This window comes from Oryza glaberrima, chromosome 9 (assembly GCF_000147395.1).
Source record: "Oryza glaberrima chromosome 9, OglaRS2, whole genome shotgun sequence".
Lineage (NCBI taxonomy): Eukaryota > Viridiplantae > Streptophyta > Magnoliopsida > Poales > Poaceae > Oryza > Oryza glaberrima.
The window spans coordinates 1,304,570-1,325,105 of NC_068334.1; the positions used below are offsets into that span (position 1 = coordinate 1,304,570).

Below are 20,536 nucleotides of genomic sequence, written 5' to 3' on the forward strand. Positions count from 1 at the left end.
AAAATTCACGGAAAATTTCAGAGAATAATTTAGACCACGTAGAATATTGGAGGCACCGTAGCCGCAAAGGGGATAGCACACGCGTGCCCTGATTTGGGTGTAAACAATGGCTATATTGGAGGCCCACACAAACATGTCTATTGCAACATCAGTAATCATTGCGATATGTACAAGTTATTGCAACGGGGATCATGTTCCTGCAATAAGCGTCTAGTAATTGCCACGCCTTTGAACATTATTGCATCCACAACAAACTGTGACAATATAAACATGCTGTTGCATCCAGTGGCATCCGTCGATGTAATATCGAACTCCCTCTTGCAACCCCACCCAAGAGTAATGCAACGCAAGAAAACGGTTGCGATAGTGGCAAACTAAAGCAACGCAACCTTATGAGGTTGCAATATCACATTTCTTTTGCAACGCCAAGCATCACTAACACAACTCCGAAATGCCGTGGCAATACACCCAACCAATTGCAACACAAATAGGAAAATGGTTGCAGCAACCCCATTCTTTTGTAACTAAAATCCATACATATCGCAACAAAAATACGCCGTTGCATTATTATAACATATTACCACCATTTCACGGTTTGGATGCAATACAAAACCCTATTGCATCCACATGAGTGCCGTTGCAAGGGGGGACTCGTGGCTATTGCCCGATTTCCTAGTAATGTGTGCTCGCGGTTATGAGCAGCGTGTGAATATATCATGAGTTTAGACTTGTGTTTTATTCTTCCAAAAGCTGAATTTAAACTTCAAAATGTGATGTGATTTGTGGATTATGTCCTTGCTGCCATGGAAGGCAATAAGGAGTATGTGATTAACATCTACTTTGATGCCCATTTGTTAAGGCCCTGTTTGATTCAGCTTAGGATTATTATAATCTGGATTATAAGGAATAAGCTGAAACAAACAGATAGCTTATTATGATAGATTATTATAATCTAGTAATCCACTCTAAAGGTGCTTATTTTAGATTATTGGGTGGCTAACAGCTAACAAACAGCTTATAATCCAGAGAAACAAACAGCTCACAGCTTATTCTATGTCGGTTTATTATAATTCAGCTTACAGTAATCTGGCTCAATAATCTAGATTACAATAATCTTAAGCTGAAACAAACAGGGCCTAAGTGTATGCTTGCTGAAATTTAGTTGAAAAGAAATCTGAATTTGAAAATGGTCTTTGCAAACAAATATGCTTTATGCTAAAAATATCCAATGTAAGCTTTACTTTGAATATGCCATGCATGCATGTAGAGTACTAGATGATGGAGCGCGCCAATGGCGCTCCGCCTGTACACAATTTTCGTTACACACAATATGGATGACTCTGCTACAGTAATCAAAAATATGTACATTTCATATACTATACATTTATACAAGGCTAGGGACCAAAGGATCATTCACTTATTTGTGCTTGACTTATTGAAGAACGACATATACATACAAAACCTAGAGTCCCAATGATAAAACATGCAAATAGGTGCTGTTGGTTTTGAATCCTCCATTTCCAACCAATTGGTGTGGTGCCCTGGATATTGGAAGGGTCAGCCGGTATCTCTTACCAAAAACCAAGTAGAATGGCTACCAGTAAGCAAAAAAAATTGTATTTTCACTTACACCTTCAAATAGCTTGCAGTTTCCCACAATTAATTACTCCACCAATTGTAACATATTTTTCTTAGACGAGGACCAATTGAAAAATCCATCCTGAAGCAACATAGATTTCTCGAAGGAGAATTCATGAATATGATCTCTTGAGCAATTTTACTACTACAATGCGTGATAGGTGAGCATTGATCTACCAGGGAGAAGCCACAACCCATTTGCTACAGGTATTAGATATTGCTTGAACGTGAAAAATACTATCCCAGAAATCATGATAAGCACCTCAAGATCAGGACAGCAGTAGAATAAGGGATCTCGAGCAACGACTACCATCACCAACTTCACGGAAGAAAAGAGAATAAAAGTAAGTATATTAGGAATTAAATATAACCCGAAGAGGTTCAACTCTTCAATCCAGTAAAAACAAATATGATTGAGCACAGCAGAGTAGCACTTCCAGGAAAAAAAAAAAAGATGTAGGCATGCAGTTGTCCTCGAAAAAGGGTTTATTATATGAGGGATTTTATCCTTACTATATTAATTTTCAAAAGATATTATAAAAAGAATTTAATACACCCATAATGCATATAATACACATACTGGAAAAAAGATCTAAAAGCCCATATTTGAACTATCAAACATGAATCATATGTGATTCAATTAACATAGAAAGAGTGAGATGGAGTAAAAGCATAGAATATAAGCCTCGAGATAATTAAATTTAGAAAATGACACCTAAGAATGTATTTATATTCAAGCGAGATGGATTAATTATTCTGGAGGGGTCATGCATGATATCACATAAACACGATGCAGTTTTCCCTGTTATAACAAGTACCTTGATGACAACTGTTGACACTGTAATTTGGCTAGTTGGGTTATTTGGTTTGCCAAATTACTGATTAGTTAGTGGTTTGCTTAATTAATTGCTTTCTTTGGAATTTGTGTGCTAGGTTAACAGGTACAGCACGTGAGCTTTGCATGCATGGAGAGGCTTTGTTGCGTCAGGATGTGTATCGTGCAGGAGTTACATGCATGGCGATGTGTCGTTGGGCTGAGAAGGTTTGCTCTGCTTGCATGATGGAGATGGAGGCCCATGCACAGCGCTGCGTTGCTGTTAGATGAGGTTTCCGTGAAGGCATATGTATTTGCTTTTGGTAGAGTTAGAGAAAAACTTTTGTTAGATTTGATTCCGTATTCAGCTAGGACGGTAGGAGTAATATGTGTTGCCGTATATGGTTGCTAAAAGACCAGAGCATGTCTATATATATATATATATCAGGTGCATGGCCGATTGCAAGGTACCAATCGAACAAAATCAATCTACTTATTAGTTTTTCATCTATTTCTGTTTTATCTTTCCCGTGCTTTCTCTCTACTGCCAAGCTCTAGGGTTTAGTGGATCTTTCCCGTTTTGCACTGGAAAACGGTCGGTTCTCCTCCACGAAAGCGAGGAATCTTTGTTGCTTTGCTCGGAAAGCATCCGGTGATCGTCACGTAAGCACGGTCAGTATCGTGTTGTTGCGCGGATCAATTTCGCGTGCCAACAACGAGGAAGAATAGCTTCATAAGCTCCTTTAGAAAGAAAAAGGATCTTCCCACTCTAGACATCCTTTACCACAGCAAACATTCTTTTGCGATCGGAAGTAAACTCCAAAATATCCAACAAATCATAATAGAACTTACAACCGTTGAAAGAAATCTCTGTAGAAATAGAAAATAGTGAAATGAATGCAAAAATCAGTCTGAGATAAGAAAAAGCAACCTAGTTAGAGCAATTCATTGTCATATCATCTTAATCTAACAAAAATATACCAACCAGCAGTGTTGCTGTCTTTACTCGCAAGCACCATATTTAGTTTTGATGCAGCAGTGACCAAAGCTTCCTCGTCTTGTGATTGTGCTTGGTATGTTATAGTACCATCATTGCTGAAATTAGGAAAGTTATAAGGAATAACTAAACAGCAGGCATTTTCAAAGTACAGTACTGTAACATGAAGAAGATGCCACTTACCTTTTGATAGGAACAACTGTACTGCAAAGAGCCATCACCATGAGAAATTTGGCAATATCAGGATCGTTACGCGAAACAGCATCTAGAAATCTGGCATCTAATTAGAGAGGAAAAACAATCAGTTAGAGAGCAAAACAAAATATTAACCAATAAATGATATATCAATATTGATAATATAATTGAACAAATCCATGAAAAAAATTCTGTGTAGTTCCTGCAGCCTAGAAAAAGGTATCATGCAGTATAGTCTGAAAGGATGAAACAAAGATTAGTGTGTTAGATGTAATGCATGAACAATTCACCTACTTAAAAAGCACATGAGTTAATACCCAGGCACATTTATAGAAGGTAAAATCTCCAAAAAATGAGTGAGTAACCCAGGCACCTAAGGAGATGTTTGGATGATGCCTAGGGATGCCACAAGCTTAGCCAAATTGTGGCATGAAGCAAAATTGTGGCTAGAAAATAGTTGGCCACAAGTGTGGTATAGTTAGCTCTAAAACTGAGTATGACAAGTGGGACCTAAGGCTAACAAAGTGTGGCACGACACAATTGTGAGAATGAAATAAATACACACCTAAGAAACTGTGGCGTGACTAAAGTGTGGTGTCGCAAAGTGAGGAAATGAACCAAACACCCCCTTTATTATCCCTGACACCTTCACATAAGCTGAGCCAGAAACAGAAGGTTGATTGAGTTTACAATGCATTGTAAGGACTTAACTAATGGGGAGCATCTATTGTTGCTGTTTGCAAATTCCTATTTAACTCAACACTCGTGAATCAACATTTGACATGCCACTGAAGAAAGTCAGACAGTTCATGACCAGATGTGCAAACAAATAACATTGTATCACACTAAGCCCAGAGAAAAGAGAATTTCTCCTGGTAGCTAGAACATAAGTGGATAACCTTTTAAAGCATCCCCATTGTTTTCTCCATATAGAGTATCACTCATGCAACATCTTCTGAAAATCATTATGTTTTCTGTCAGTGTTCCAGTTCTGTCACTCAAAACGTACTCAACCTGTCCAAGGTCTTCACTAATAGCTGTGCTGAAAGAGACACTTATGTAAGCTGTACTAAAAAATAAATAGGTTGGATGAAAAATCTAAATTCACATATATGGAAATAATATGGCACATACTTAGCTGAATGAGCAGGCGTACATGTTTCCTGATCGAACATTTGTTCATCCCAGTCAATGAACTTTGCATATACACCTTTAGCCAGATCAAGAGTTACCTACAAACAGTGCATAAAAAAAAACATTTTAAAAATTACATGGATTGCAGGAAATACTGTCAAGAACAAAACCGTACACCAAAAATAGCTTGTTTTCACTGCCTGGTCTAACTTCTTGTAAATGAATTGTCTAAAATCAAACCAAGTATCCAACAACGGGAAATTTTTTTTTGGGGGGATTGTATGTGTTTGTTCAGTGTACACGTTCTGGCACGCTTCATTGTATATTAATATATATATAAAGAGCAATTTTTTGGAAACTTAATTTTTCCTCCAGTATATTCTAATCTTGTAGTTCTCTCTTATAAATATTGCTCTTTATATATATTAATATACCCTGTCAACTCATCATGCTTGGTTGGTAAATAGACAAAAATCAAAAGATGATAATATTCAACTGCTGAAAACTTAGATCTTATGACTTTTGAGTCCCATTTTCAATTTTGGCATCCAATGCTCGCAAGGCATAGCACATAAAGCTTATTGACTTCCTCAGGCAGTCAGGTTCTTTAGTTGATAAAAGTGTGATGAACTATTAGTGTATTTTCAGTTTCTAACAGTACTCAGTTATGAATATAACATGCAAGTACATGTGTTTAGAATGACCTAGATAAGATCCAGCTTTGCATAGTGAAAAAGGATAACAGAATACACATCAAGGGCGAGAATGAAGTGATTTACATACTAACTGATTATGGATTTTCTGGCTACATGTAGTTCAGAGCCCAGCTACAACCACCTTTGCCTCCAAGGTTACAACGGATAAAGAGAGTTACAGACAGGCGTTGGAGAATAACACTATTAGTTATTACTTGTAAGGTTTTCTGCTTACCTTGTATTCTGCTATCAAACGTGAAACAGCATGATAAGCTGGATCATCTTTTCTTTCTACTACAAACAGGAATTCCAGTGCCCCCCCCCCCCCCACACACACACACACATAAAGAGATGTGATCTGTATTATTTTTTTTGTTAATAACATATAGTATTTAACATCATGAACAACAAAGGTCATGATGAAGGCGAGGGAAGAAGGCGGTACCATGTACTCAGTGGTGATGAAGGAGTCATTGACGGCGACGAGCTCGACATACTCGCTCTGCAACGCCAATGCCTCCCAATGCGGCCGAACCTGCAGCATCCAAACCAAAAGCCCCATCACAAATCCACACCCAATCCACACAACAAGAACAAAACCAGATCCAGACGTGTGCTCACGAACACTCACCATTAATGCTGATTTTGAAAAACAAAAATCACAAACCAATCAGCCAAAAACACCAGACAAAACAAATCAAATCAACGACGCACACGGAATAGCTTGTTTAGGTGAAGGAAATGAGGACTTCAAACGTATAGATAGAGAGAGATTGAGAGGAATCAAGTGCGGATCCGATCAGCCAAGAGGTCGGGTTTATATAAGCAGCCTAGGGTGACCTTGAGGGGTCCTGGATGCCTAGGGACACCCTTATCCAACATGAGGAACCACAGACCAGACAGACAGCTAAACTGATTCATATAAGCGATATCAGCCATATCGATTCAGAGGAGGGCATCGGCGGAATTGATGTCGCAAGAAGGGATTTTTTTTTTCTTTTTACCTCTCCTGGTGGCCAGTGCTATTCCTGGCGGCAGCGCAGCTGTAGCGGCAGGAGAAGCGCCGTCCAGCACGAAGGAGAGGAGCGGAGGAGGAAGAAAGCAGGAAGGAGATGGGAAGGGAAGAAGAGTCGAAGAGGATAGCATATGGGAAAGATGAGACGGTTGCGCTGGGCTCAAGGTGAGGACCGGGGAAGGAGCTTCATTTTTTTCATCTGCTCTTTTTATACTAAACCCCGGCTCAGCCGCAGTTCCAATTTCCAATTGGCGAACTGAATGAAAACAAACAAATTAGTGTGGATGACGCGTGGGACCAACCAGTTAGTGGACCTGCCAAACTAATCCTAGATGCTCGACCTGCACTACGGGCATTCACTTGTACGGTCCACTGCGTTAGGCCGCCAGCCGTGTAACAGCTAGGTCTGCTTCGTGCAGCGGAAGAGCCAAGCATGACAATACGTAAAATAACACAAAAAAAAATGTATAGTAAATCTGACGTGGATAGCCTCAAGAGCGTCCCAGCCCACCAGCCTTGAAGAGGTTAAACAAAGGACTGTTCTTTGTATGTGGCGTAGCTGCCTACTACAGCTGTTTAAAACAGGGTGCGTACAATGTCAATGAGCAGCCATGCCAACAGATATACAAAATCCACCTGCACCAATGTCTCCAGCACATAAATATAAAGTCCAACAGCACCCCATATCTCATTGTATCGGATTACTTGTATGCAAGACTATTATTTATCCATTAAAATGTAAAAGCAAGTGTGAACATATTTTACATGAATTAGACACTACAAACACACAATCATGCACACAGCCAACAAGGCAACAACACGCTTTTCCTGATTGGACGAACAGGAATCTCAGAGATATTGAATAACAAAATGAAAGTTTCATACCTCTATTTTTTGCAGCCAATATTTAATTATTTCTAGAAACAACATTCACTGTGCTGCAGTCATCCAAAATATGAGCCTCTATGATTACTTTCATCCAAACACATTGTCATTATGTGATCATTTTTAAGTCACAGACATAGTCACAAGAAATAAACTTTTTAATTAAAAACTAACATGAAAGAACTGTACGCGAGTTGAAAACATATAAAGCGACACCTTAACCAATTCAACCGAAAATACTATGTATCACTGCTAAATTGACCCTTTCAACCATGTGAAATTCTTCCCCTGCAAATATTATATATCCAGTATGCAGATGCAATAAGGTGGTCTAGATGTATTGTGGTAGGCATCCAAAACTCTAATTGTCAGCATATCGTATTAAAATTCCCGTTTTACATAATTCTTTCAACAGTACTGAATCGAATGCTGTACATGTATCTGTGATGTATATTTAGAAACCTCTGAACATAGACTATTACCTAGACCAGCAAGTTGAAGACAACAGTGACGACGACGGCAGGTTGAGGACGGCGATGAGGGCGGCGAGGCCAGTAGCCCCTGCCATCATGGATGTCATCCGCCCAGACCGCCACCGATGTGTGCCACGACGAAGCTCGGCATCTTGAGCCTCCCCTCGATCTGCAGCACCAGGAGCAGCGGCGGCCGAAGCTGGGAGAGCGGCGGCGAAGTCGGATTCGGACGGAGGCGGTCAGAGAGAGAGAGGGAGAGGGAGAGTGAGAGGGTGAGGCGAGGAGGGGACGCGGGTGGTCAGATCCGCGTGCCCTGACCACGCGGAGGCCGGATCCGAACGTCGACCGTCGGAGGCGGCCGGAGGCAGAGGTCGGCCGCGGCGACGCGAGGTGGTGGCGGAGGTCGCTCGCGACGGGCTGGGGACGGGGGCGGGGGGCGGCGACGCGAGGCGTGGACGGGGGCGGTGGTGGCCGGCGGAGGCGGCGAAGGGCAGAGAGTGGACCGACCGCGAAGGAGGATGGGAGACGGGCAGCAGCGGCTAGGGTTAGGGGTGAGTGGACCGGCGGCGAAGGAAGAGGATGGCTGAGGGAGAGGGAGGGGCGGCGGCGGGAGGGGGAGGCGGCGGCGGCGGCGGCGTGAGAGGAGAGGGAGGGCGCGGGACGACTCGACGAGAGGGAGGAGAGGCGGGTGGAGGCGGCTAGGGTTGGGAGCGGGTTACTGCACGGATTTTGCGAAAAAACCCCTCGTCTTTCTAGTTTCACATAGCAGTCACAACGTGAGATTTTTCCCTCCTCATGTAATATCCGTCTTTTCAAAGGGCCCTCAAGTAAAAAAGCACCTCACAGGTACTGTTCGCGGGGGACTGCGGCCGAATTAGTTAATGATTAAAGACATCAACGTACACAATTAGTTAATGATTAAAGAAACATGCTAATTATAATTAGTTTTATATTAGTTTGTTTGTCAATAACTATCATAAAATATTTGAAGGCATTTGTAATTCCATTTGTCCAGTGGAAAATGACAAAACGACAATTATCGCATCACAACTACAAAACAGCGGGCACATGGAAGAGCAACAGGCTTGAAAATGAATACAATGTTCCCATGTATTACCTATACAAATCACTTCATATCCATACTGAGGCTAACTGGCAAAATAAATAGAAAAATGACTACTCTTACCAACTGCTTTAACTTGTATATATATACTATGGGCATGGTTTAGCATCACGAAGAGCAACAGTCTACTAAATGACCTTGCTTCCAAAATCACTTGGTGTCAGTGAAACATATACAAAGAAGTCACCCGGTGGAACCCTGGATAACAAACACCTCCACCTTCCAACCTCCTCCCCACCGTCCCACCATGAAGGAAATGAAACAAAGGCTACTGAAACAGCTGACTGTTCATCAGGTTCCTGCATGTTGTTACAGGTGAATTTATCGTTATCTGACTGTTAGTTGTAAACAAATTAAACTCTCACAAGGTGTGCATGTGTAATGCATTCTTAGGCAAAATACTAATCCTACAAAAAAGAATCAATTGTGCAAACCCATGTTCATAGAATGACATAAATCTTATCAGAAAATGCTACAACTTACTTCTTTCTCAATCTTCTCAATCTCTGCTTTGTAGTATTCAATGGCATCCACCTCAGAACCAAAACAGCCAAGAAAGCCAGTCTGCAATAAAAATCCAACAGAAGGACAGAATTAAAAAAAAAAGATCCTAATGCAATAATATTATAATTGAAATGAAAAATAAAATGCTCAAGGTCCATATGGCAGACTAACCTTGTTGGTGGCCCTTTTTGATGGATTTCTCTCATACTTGAGCTGGTAGTAATCAAGCCAATTTTGCAGTTTCTTCTTCTCAACCAGATTAGCAAGTTTATTTGCGTTGTAAACCACCTATAGATATAGACAACCGGCCAGAAAAAGGAAGGAATAAATACCATAGTTAGTATAAGAATTAAAAAAAAAATCAATGAAGTAGTCAGGGTAGAAAACCCAAGTGCATATGATACACAAATTTGGATATGACCCTTCTAAATCTCATTCAGCAATTAGCACTGTGAAGTAGCTTGTTAGCATCGAGAGACAGTTTTTGGACCCTTTAACATATGAATATGATTATTTAAATGAAAATCTAGATAACCAAGGGATCATAACTTTCCTGTTAATTGGCAAACCCAAATATTTCTGTATTAATATCCAAATAATCTATGGGTAGGTTATTATGTGGACTGTTCTCAGAATCTGGGGAAAAAAATCTCAACATGAATCATTGATTTCATTTTATGAATAGAGTTAAGCTCGATCTGGCAATGAACTTATGAGGTAGGTAACCATTCATGAATAAAGACAAGAAATATGTAGATGCCTACACATGAAACAGATTTAATACAAAAAATACTTGGTACCGAATGCTAATATTAAAGAATAGCAATATGCAGTACAGAACCATGTAGATCCAAAAGAAAAAACTAAATGATTGATTATATAATCTGTACATCGCTTCCTGGAGCTACAACATTGATGATCAATAGGAGAAAAATGCTATAGGGATAGGGAGATCATCAACGCACTTGTTAGTACTCTAGTGATTGGCGCGCCACCTATATATAATTTAATCAATTTGTTGTTTATACCCTTTGTATGGTGTATATTAATAAAAAAAAGTGTGTGACCATGCATTATATTAGTAAACAATAGCATATCAGTAGAATGTTTCATGTAATATTGCTTACTTAGAAATCTATTTGGTACAAAATAGTTTTCCTTAAAGAAGCTTCCATTGGTAAGCATGTCGAAGAAGCCCACCAAAATTTCAATATGCAAATTAGAAAGGAAACATGCGAGCCGACAAACAGATAAGAGAAGTTGTTCTTGGAATTTGTTTTCAACGTGCCTAATGTAAAAGCATCATATATGTGTACATTAGGGCGTTTGGTGACATATCTTAGTCTGAATATGGCTTAACTCCTGTGTTGCGTTTGTATTCATTAGTAGTATCACACTTGGGCTATATCCAAAACTTCCTTTAAACCATAGCTTTAACAAACAAAATTAATCAAACAAAGAAAGAGTGATCATCGAGGCAAACATAGGAATACAGGCAATGAAATTAAATCATATATCATACATGTAACTGCTAGCCATCTACTATAGCAAATAGAGGGCTCAGTACAGGAGATTATTAAGAGCATTTCTGTAGGACTATGTAATTGGCCAGTCACAGATAAATGAAACACTTGAATCAGGAAAGATCCAAGAAAGGAAGCTTCCAAGAAGCCATAAAGCTAGAAGGCACAACATAAATTTTCACATATTATACTACTCCCTCCGTTTCACAATGTAAGACTTTCTAGCATTGCCCACATACATATAGATGTTAATGAATCTAAACACATGCATATGTCTAGATTCATTAACATCTAAATGAATGTGGGTAATGCTAGAAAGTCTTACATTGTGAAACGGAGGAAGTATTTAGAATAGATGTGACTGTACATAAAAGGTGCAATAGAAAAGACTCTCATCAGGCTAGACCTCACAACCCGACATCCATGGCAAAACAAGGTCAACCGTGGAAATTTGTATAGGAGTTTCAAGTTTTTTACATTTCTTTTTTTATATAAAAAATATAACTTATCTGTTATATGGTATATAAAAATACTTTTTTATTATTGTTTTTAATTTAAATCATCTTTCACACACCACATAAGATATTTTTATGCCATCATCTCTTGTATAAGCAAATTCTCTCTTATATACCACGTAAAGAAAAACTAAATATTCCAGAAAAAAAATTAAAACTTCTATACAAATTTCCATGTTGTGCAAAGAGGCCACATAAAATTTTTCATATTTTTTTGAAACTTCTAATGAGAAAAATCAATTGTTTATCTTGTATGTCTCTAAGGGTATTTTGGGTATTTTTGAAAAGAAGGTCCAATCCAATGGCATCTTGTAGAACAATTGCTAAAGTCGCTGGTATATTATAGAAAGATACAATGTCGATGGCAAATCATTGAACTCGAACAAACTCGGTGGTATAGAATAGATTCTCTCTAGAAAAATTCACCTACCAAACTTGATCCGATGCTAATTAAGAATCAATGTCCTGTGTTTATTTTCATCTCCTTATAGATAGCAAAAGTAAAAAACTTCAGATGGAAGCTATTTAGGCCTAGGAAACAGCATTACCTATCAAGCCAGTGGCCAGTTACAGAAGCCCTGCATCCCACTTTCCAGCTCCATTGATCTCCAGGACATGGCCAATTTTCAGGAGCATAGGGCATACCTATATCACATGAATTACCATCAACCGGCATAACACCATTCTCACTTGTGCACTTTTCTGATTCCTCAGCTATGTTAATTTCTGTTACCACCTCGCTAGGGACCTGAAAGAAATAGGAACCTCATCAGCCAAGAACATACAACCAAAATTTTACTCATGCACTGAACTCAGAGACTACTTTGTAGACTTGCATTCATTCTTTGATTTGGTCGAGTGAAAGAGATCAAAAGAACAGCTAGAAGAATGGATTATCTCAATGCAGAGAAGCACTTGTGTAAAGTGAAGTTTTGGCGAGATGCAATGGATTACATATAACCTTGCATGAATGACCTGATAGACAATTTGATGACAGCAGATGCACAACATAACAGACAGAAATTGTACAGCAGTGTGAGAACATGCAGCATGCAGGTAATAACAGAAAGCTCAACGATACAAAAAAAAATGCATATGCATCTACTGAACAAAAGGATCTGGTTACCCTATTTATTTATAGGCAACTTTGCATATATTAGCGTTGGGCCAAGTATGGCTTGCAGCTGCAACCAAATAGCCTGCGGAATAATTCCAACCAAGCTAGTAAAGAAAATTGTGTTTATCACATGTAGGTCTATAGGGGTAAAGAAACATTTCATGACACAATTTTGGTGGCGAAACAAACACTTGCATAAGAAACCATAACAAAAGAGTTAGAGATAGAAAAATAAAGATTCACCCTATGGGATCAGGTTGCTTGAAGTGTTCACTGCGAAGAGACCAACAGATGCTATGTTTGTGGGAGAACTAAACATCAGGCAGTGGGTTCTTCAGGCATTTCGTGCAAACCTTGTCCATGTCGTAGATGGCCAACTTCTACAGGACAGCTCTTCTTCTACCAGTAGCATTGATGGCTTTATTATGCCGGTGTTTGAGCTGGGCTTGCTCTGCTCGTCTGACTCACCATAGCAAAGAACGGTGATAAGTGGTGTTATCGTGACATTGAAGAAGATTAGGAAGGAGTACGTCAAGTCGATTGCAACTATATGAAGAGATGACAACCGAACAGCGGTGTTCCATTGACCCTGCCTGACTGCGTATATGAAAGAACTAATCATCCTCTGCATCCATATTTGCTTCTGCATTAAGAATAACAGAAGAATAGCATCAGCAACTTGCCCAATGATCAATTACTCTTTATTACTTCTTTATGTGTATGGACAAATATGAATAAATCTCTTCTGTTTCTTAGTTAGTTACACAATAGTTAAATTGCATACATCTGTGATTGATCTGCTGCTTCATGAATTTGCACCGTGAAATGGCAGTAAATTATCTTGTGCATAGATATGCTTACGTCCAGGCCAACATAAAAAAAATATAACCTAGAAAGGAATAAAGTTTGGGAGCAAACATTGAACATAAGACATGGACTTCACGGAAAATGAACAATGAACACACTGCCCAAACGGAAAATGGAAATATGATTATAGTTTTTATTTAGGACATAATGATGATACCGAAATCAGCGAGTACGGAACAGTCCAAGAGATAATCTTTACTAAGAATAAAAATATCTAAATCAACCAATGATAGTAGATAGATAAGTGAAGAATCACGCCGGTTAGCTACGACTACGATGTGAAGAAATAGGAGATGGTTCAAATCAGCATACGAGTTGTGAAAAGCAGACACATTCTCATGGAGTTGTCAGAGATCAAATACCTTGAAATCCTTCATTCGAGAATGAAAGCAGCCCAGCATCTTGGGTTGCTGCTGGATGCGACGCCGCAGCCCGCGACCTGCGTGGTCCTGAGCGCGCCGCATCGAGGAGGTCCTTGATCTTGGCGGCGACTTGGAGGTGGGCGGAGCCCAGAGGGGATGGGGGCGGCATGAGCAGTTGGTGGAGAAGGTGGAGATGGTGGGAGCGGTGGCGACGGGGAGGACGCGCTGGCGTCGGGGAGAGGCGGCGGCGGCAGCGAACACCTCTCCGTCTCCGGTGACAAGAACCAACAGCTCAGATTGGTGGCGGAGGCGGAGATGGCCGGTCGCCGGTCGGCCCCTTGCCCCCTCCGTCCGCCAGGCCTCCTCTGTGCCTCCACTCTCCCTTCTCCGCCTCACCTCCATCCAATCCTCCCATCTGAGCAGAGATGCAGGAGGCGAGGTGAGAGACGAGCAAAGGCTGAGATGGCTGCGCGAGGCGACGGCGCGAGGCGGGCAGCAGCGTGAGGCGACGTGGACGACGATGGCTACGATGCAAGGCGGAGGCGGAGATGACGACGGCGGCGCGAGGGGAAGGCAGACGCGGCGGGAGAGGGAGAGGGTGGGATGAGAGGTGGCGGCGGCTAGGGTTAGGGGTGAGTGAGTTAGGATGGCGACGGCAGTGGAGGCGGCGGCGTGAGAGGGAGAGGGAGAGCACGGGTGGGACGAGAGGGAGGAGGGGACTGGCGTCGGCGGCGCGAGGGGGAGGCGGCGGCGGCGTGAGAGGAGAGGGAGGGCGCGGGACGAGAGGGAGGAGGAGAGGCGGGCGGAGGCGGCTACCCTTGGGCGGAGGTTTGCGAAAAAAAGCCCCTCCTCTCTCTAGTTTCACATAGAAGTCCCAACGCGCGATTTTTCCCTCCTTATTATATAATATCCGTCTTTTAAAAGGGCATTTACGTAAATAAACACCTCACATGTACTGTTCGATGGGGACTGCGGCCGAATTATGCGCGAAGCGGAGGGTTTTTTTGAAAAATTGCCACCGCCCCGTGAACTCCCCGCTATTATTCCTATCCTACGTGGAGGCCCTCAGCGCTCGCGCCATACGTGGCGGTTAATAATTCCCTGATTAGGCTTGCTTGGTGATTGCTAGTTCAATTTATTTGTACCGACTCTTGCTTGAATTGTTGTTTTGTTATATGCTTAGACTTGGTTGTAGGTGAGATCACTTCTGAGGAGGATGATTTCGCAGGGGATGTTTCGTTCTTCCAGGATGGTTCTTACTAGGGTCTACCCTAGTCAGTTGCATGAAAGATCTTTTGGGTAGAAAATGCTGCCGTGAACCTAACTATTTGGCCGGTCGGCCATATGTATCTAAGCACTATGTTGAATCTATCTAAGACTTAGAACTTAGAACTCCTTATGTTAGAGATATCATGTGCTTGGATGAAAGTGTTTAGTGTGTTCCTTTTGTTAGGAGCATATTAAACATGAGTATGAGTGAAAGATATTTGAGACAATGTAGATCTTTAGCTATTTTATGTCAAGTATCCTGAATGCGTAACACATCTGGTCGCTACCATCGAGTGGTTTGACGGGCACATCTCAGGCCCGGCAATGTCTCATATATCTTTCTCTCAGAGGGTCGAATGTCTTATTATGTTTGATGGAAGAGTTGACTTATTCTATTCATCCTTCAAATAAAATAAGGGGTTCGAAGTGCTTCCGACAAAAACATCACTAAAATTAGAATAATGAATTAATGATTAAAGAACGGTATAGAAACTTCTAAAATTCATATAAAATTGAATATAACTCCAAATGAATGATTTCAGATTTGTTAGGTTGGAAAATTCATGAACTTAGTTATTACAAAATAAAATATAGCACTTACAGTAACCAAAACATATATAAAATTCGAAATAACTAATAAAGACTATAGTATATGACCTAGCTTGTAAAATTTATAATAAAATCACGCTAACTTTAAAAATTGTGAAACTAATTTTGTTGTACTCCTAAGAGCCTATCCTTCACTGCAGCAAGCCAACACTTCACAAAACTTGGACCTAAAATGCATCTAAGGTCTAACAGAACTTAATTAACTTAGTGCTAGTATAAAACTTTGAAAATTAATAACTCACAAATGCAAAGTGATAAAATAGAAATTATTTCACCACAAATCCTAACCACATAGTATCTATTCATGGTAGCAAACTCATGCATTTTAGAGCATTTTGTATTTTAAGCATATTTCGGTATTTATTTGCATACCGTGTTATTTGTATAGATTATTACGTTGACGGTGAAGGATTGAATTAAAATGCTATCCAATTACTCAAGATTAAGGCAAGTTTCTCCTCCCATCTTTTGATCACATTGAACCCCACGATTTGAGGAATGAAAATATTTGTTTGCAAAGTTGCATATGAATTTAGACTATATCAGTATTTTAAAACTTAGGTTAGGGTAGTTATGTCCTATTTGCTGCATATCCCTCCTTGAATAATTGTGATCCTCACTGTTTGTACCCCTAGTTAGAGTACCATCATTATGCTCAATTGGGTGTATATATGCTCTATATGCAACTACTTGCTTAGCCATGCTTAGAATTATGCAAATGCTCATTCCACCTATTATTAAAATATGATTTTGATATATGAACCCTTGCTGGAATAAAATGAATGTGTTGAGTATTTGCGTACTAAAATGTGTAAAATGTGGTTTTAGACCCGGCGGCAAGTGGTATGCATATGGTGTTAATTGTATACGGATAGGGAGAGTGTTTGCCAAGTCTGTAAGGACCGAACTTGTGTCACCAACTTAAAGTTATCCATACATTCACATGTGCTAGTTATGGGATAGCCTTGGCTTATTAAGTTACTTAGCATCTAGCCTTACATTCTGGTAGGCCGGTGTGTATGAATTAGTCGATAATTTTGAGGAATTAGTCGATAATTTATCGGAACTTCGTATTTACAGCCGAGGTAGTTTAGGTGACTCAGTCTGTCCAATACAATGGTATTGTGCCACATGGTGGGGTCCGATCGATGTTCGCCACCACGGCGTTAAGTTTAAAGCGTGGGCCCGCCACTTAACGGTTCTAGACATATTCCAAGTATGCCTAGGATGAAGGAACTCGTATCGTGCTGGTGCAAAGACTAGACTCTAAGTTGTGTAAAGGCTTCGTTATAACCTCTAGACCACATTCAACGTGTAGAATGTGGTAGAGTCTTGCAAACCCGAAACAAACTAGAGTGTTCGTATCATGCGGGTAAAGCTGTACAAACTCTATAGAGTTCTCTAAAACAAATCGATTAGCCGTGCTCACAGTCATGAGCGCTTGGTGAAGTGTCATGAGTATAGAGTTGTGTTTAAATTGTGTTTATGAAACTTGGGATTGAAATGGGTGAATTATGTTGAGTTGTGTGAGTGTGATGATGATTATATGACTTGTTACCAAGGAAGACAACGAGGATGTGCTTATGATGATATAGTGATACTTATGATCAATTTATAAATTTGTTTTGATAACTGAATCATCAACTCCTTTGCAAATGAATTGTGAAACAAAACTTGCTTTATGCTGAAAACGAACTACATATTGCCCTCTTTTGAATATATGCCTTACATGAAGTATGTTAGGATTGATTTTGGCTTGCTAGTACATTATTAGAAATAATGTACTGACTCTTACTATATTGGAATATCCTTTTGTGCAGGTTGTATGTTTAGATTAACTAGAAAAGTTGCCTGTGCAATGCAACGAGTGAAGGTTATTTTAATCTTATTATTGTTATACAGTTTGGTACATTAAGGTGAAATTTACTATGGAAAAAATCATGAGCTGCAGTTAGGAGTCCAATCGTCTCAAGTTAGCATGTGAGTTCTTTTAATGAGATTTCTTATACGATGACTTCTATATTTCCAAAAGCAAAAGAACCAAAAACCGACTCAAATACGGATATGTATTTCCAAAAGCGAATGAACTTAAAAACCGACTCATACACGGATGATGTACCAAAGTACCGACAAAAACATCTTCAATTTTTATAATAATAGAGATTTGAGTGATGCGGGTACAACTGCTTCTTCTATGATTTGAACTTAATGGGGGTAAACCCCTTGTCGGTGTGCGTGTGTTTGGGTAGTCAAGCTTCCGCTATTCTTTGATATATCTATATTTGGCCGGTCGGCCCATGTATCTATTAAGTAGTTGTAATTTGTGATCACTTTTGTCTTAAATTGTATTTTGCTATGTGTTCCATGCTTAAGATGAAAGTGTAAATCTAGTGCACATCCTGGGAATTATATTCACATGAGTATGAATTAAGAATATTTGAGATGCTGTAGATCTTTAGCCATTTTGTCAAGTCTCCTGAATGTATAACATATCTGGTCGCCGCCTTCGAGTGGTGAAAGAGCATCTATGCCCCTAGTGGGTTTTGGTTTATTGATGACAAACGATTAAGGAACTAATGCACTTATTGAGTGTATAAGCAAGTGATTAGTCCGATGAAGAAGCTAGGAAATGGACTTATCGATGGATGAGAATTAAAGAGAAGATATTGAAGATGCGGGTATGAAGTGACTACCTATGGCAAGACGGTGAAGCGCAAGTGACGCTCAGTTGCAATGGACCATGCGGTGGTGAAGGGCAAGCAAGGGGCTTGGCGCTGACGAACCGAAACCGGTGGTGAAGGGCGAGTGAAGACTGTGTCGTGATGAACCGTGCGATGCCATTTGAAGCCATGGATTATCTACATTAATCATTTGAGAAATGGAAGATGAAATGTCAAAGATCAAGAAGATGGGATCTTCCCAATGATCAAATGACCTTGACGTTGGTAACCCTCCAAGTGAAGAAACAATATGGTGTGAAGGTACTCCTATTGGTATAATTTTGCCATTCTAATTTGAGTTTAGAATGTCGAACTATTAAGAGGGATACCACATGCATATAATTGGTTGAATACTAGTGCTCAAAATGCTTTATCTTTGTGAGAGTTGAAAAACCTAAGCCAAAATTTCAATCCCGAGTTGTTTCACTTGTCACAACACTTACGCCGGGTTTCTTTGCAAGTTTTTCAACATCTCTTGAAGGTTTTGGACCATGTTTTATGTTGGGTTTGATAGCCCACAAAAATAGCTTTCCATAGAGTCCAAGATCTTCGAAATCGGAGCTCGGAGTAAAAAGTTATTGCAATTTTACTTGAGCAACATCAGACTATCCGATTTGAAATCAGACTATCCGATTTATCAGACTATCCGATTTTTCACAGAACTTCACTCTCTGTCTTGATTTGAAAAAATCCTATCGAGTGAGTTTTCTCTGTTTGAGGATGAAGTTTTTGCTTCTAAAATATCAGATACTCCGATTTAACATCAGATAGTCCGATGTTTCGGAAAGTCCGAAATTTCATGGAACTTGGTTCTCTGTTTCTTGTTGCCTTGGAGGTTTAAAATATCGGACTATCCAATCTTGTATCGGACTGTCCGACGTGGGCTGAAAGATTCCCCTCCAACGGTCACATTTTGGGGGGATCTATATAAACCCCCCACCAACCCTTTTCTAGGGTTGCCCAAACTCATTTCATTCAAATCTTGTTTTGGGTTGAGCTTTGTGCTAAATGCTTTGGATTTTTGAGCTCTCTCCCTCTCTATCTCAAATCCTCCTTGTTCTTTGTGACTTGGATCTTTGTCACGGACTGCTTCACTGGCGCCGACTGGTGTTTTTGTCACCATTGATGGACTGCTTCGTTCCCACATCGGCAACTTCTACTGTCACCGAGGGAATACGACAAAGCTAAGTCATCATTTATTTTATTCTTTATATGATATTTTGCCTTTTCCTTTGCCTCACTACATCAACTGGTTCGCCGTTGACTAGTGAGTCGGGGGCAATAGATGTTATATCATATTTTTTAAACAATTTTTATAATATTTATCTTGATTGCTTGCGACATAATCTGAGTACCAAAGTGCCTATCGAGTTATAGAGTTCTATCTTCTTATGCTTTCCGTTTGGTTTGTCGATGGATAGTTGCCTTTGGGCCGATTCCTAGCACCCGGGGGCTCGTTGGATGGACCGAGTAACACAAGGTGCTAAGTATTACTCGGAAGAAATCAAAAGCATAGAGATAATATAATTTATTTTCTGCTCTTAACAATTGCAAAAGTACCCGAGTAGTAAACTCTGATCCGTGAAACTTTGTTCCATTAATGACGAACTCATGTCACTCATATGCATGTTTGGGAAGTGCCTAGGCCGACTCCCGGTGCTTGGGGACTATGACTAGTCGGGCAGAGTGTTTAAACGTAAGGAGTCATCCGCTCGGAGAAACTGAAATTGACAAGAGGAGAAATATATATTTATAAATATTTTAAAATACTTGAATCTTTCTCAAGTACTGTATTTACATCAGATACTACTCATCCTATATGTTTGTTCTGTAGGATCCAGATCCAGATATGCATAAAAGGGATTCATGGCTTTAAGCTTATCTCTTACGCTCCAGGAATGGATTAGTCAGAACATCACCACCGGCTTGCTTTCGCCGCCGTCGACTGGTGTCACCGCCTGCACGGCTGGCCTATTATGCCGCCGTTGTTGGGCGTCTACGTCTTCACCGACCAATCGCCTTGTTCGCCGCCGATTGGTGTTTCCGCCTGCACGGCTGGCCTATTATGCTGCCGTTGTTGG

At 40.3% G+C, this 20,536-nt stretch overlaps 2 protein-coding genes across 2 annotated transcripts; both read right to left on the bottom strand.

Moving 5' to 3' along the window:
- Positions 1–2,892: 2,892 nt before the first annotated feature.
- Positions 2,893–7,941, bottom strand: LOC127784633 (phospholipid-transporting ATPase 2-like). The gene is made up of 8 exons (XM_052311978.1): positions 7,856–7,941; positions 6,314–6,380; positions 5,919–6,008; positions 4,779–4,876; positions 4,544–4,686; positions 3,633–3,729; positions 3,438–3,547; positions 2,893–3,322 (listed from the first exon to the last, which is right to left on the bottom strand). The coding sequence occupies exons 1-8, from the start codon at positions 7,939–7,941 to the stop codon at positions 3,222–3,224; spliced, it is 792 nt and encodes a 263-aa protein (XP_052167938.1). The 3' UTR covers positions 2,893–3,221.
- An 840-nt stretch (positions 7,942–8,781) lies between these two features.
- On the bottom strand, positions 8,782–14,671 carry LOC127784404 (uncharacterized). Its single transcript, XM_052311695.1, has 6 exons — positions 13,858–14,671; positions 12,982–13,271; positions 12,060–12,259; positions 9,645–9,761; positions 9,453–9,533; positions 8,782–9,268 (listed from the first exon to the last, which is right to left on the bottom strand). Exons 2-6 carry the CDS (start codon positions 12,988–12,990, stop codon positions 9,238–9,240), a joined length of 438 nt encoding a protein of 145 aa, XP_052167655.1. The 5' UTR covers positions 12,991–13,271; positions 13,858–14,671; the 3' UTR covers positions 8,782–9,237.
- Positions 14,672–20,536: the final 5,865 nt, after the last annotated feature.

Coding starts and splice junctions, on each gene's coding strand:
- LOC127784633 (XM_052311978.1), bottom strand. CDS start 7,941: ATGGCAGGGGCTACTGGCCTCGCCGCCCTCATCGCCGTCCTCAACCTG. Junction 6,009..6,313: donor GGCATCCAGGACCCCTCAAG/GTCACCCTAGGC, acceptor TGGATGCTGCAG/GTTCGGCCGCATTGGGAGGC. Junction 4,687..4,778: donor ACGCCTGCTCATTCAGCTAA/GTATGTGCCATA, acceptor TGTCTCTTTCAG/CACAGCTATTAGTGAAGACC.
- LOC127784404 (XM_052311695.1), bottom strand. Junction 9,762..12,059: donor ACTGGCCACTGGCTTGATAG/GTAATGCTGTTT, acceptor CTATATCTATAG/GTGGTTTACAACGCAAATAA. Junction 9,269..9,452: donor TTGAGAAGATTGAGAAAGAA/GTAAGTTGTAGC, acceptor AACAACATGCAG/GAACCTGATGAACAGTCAGC.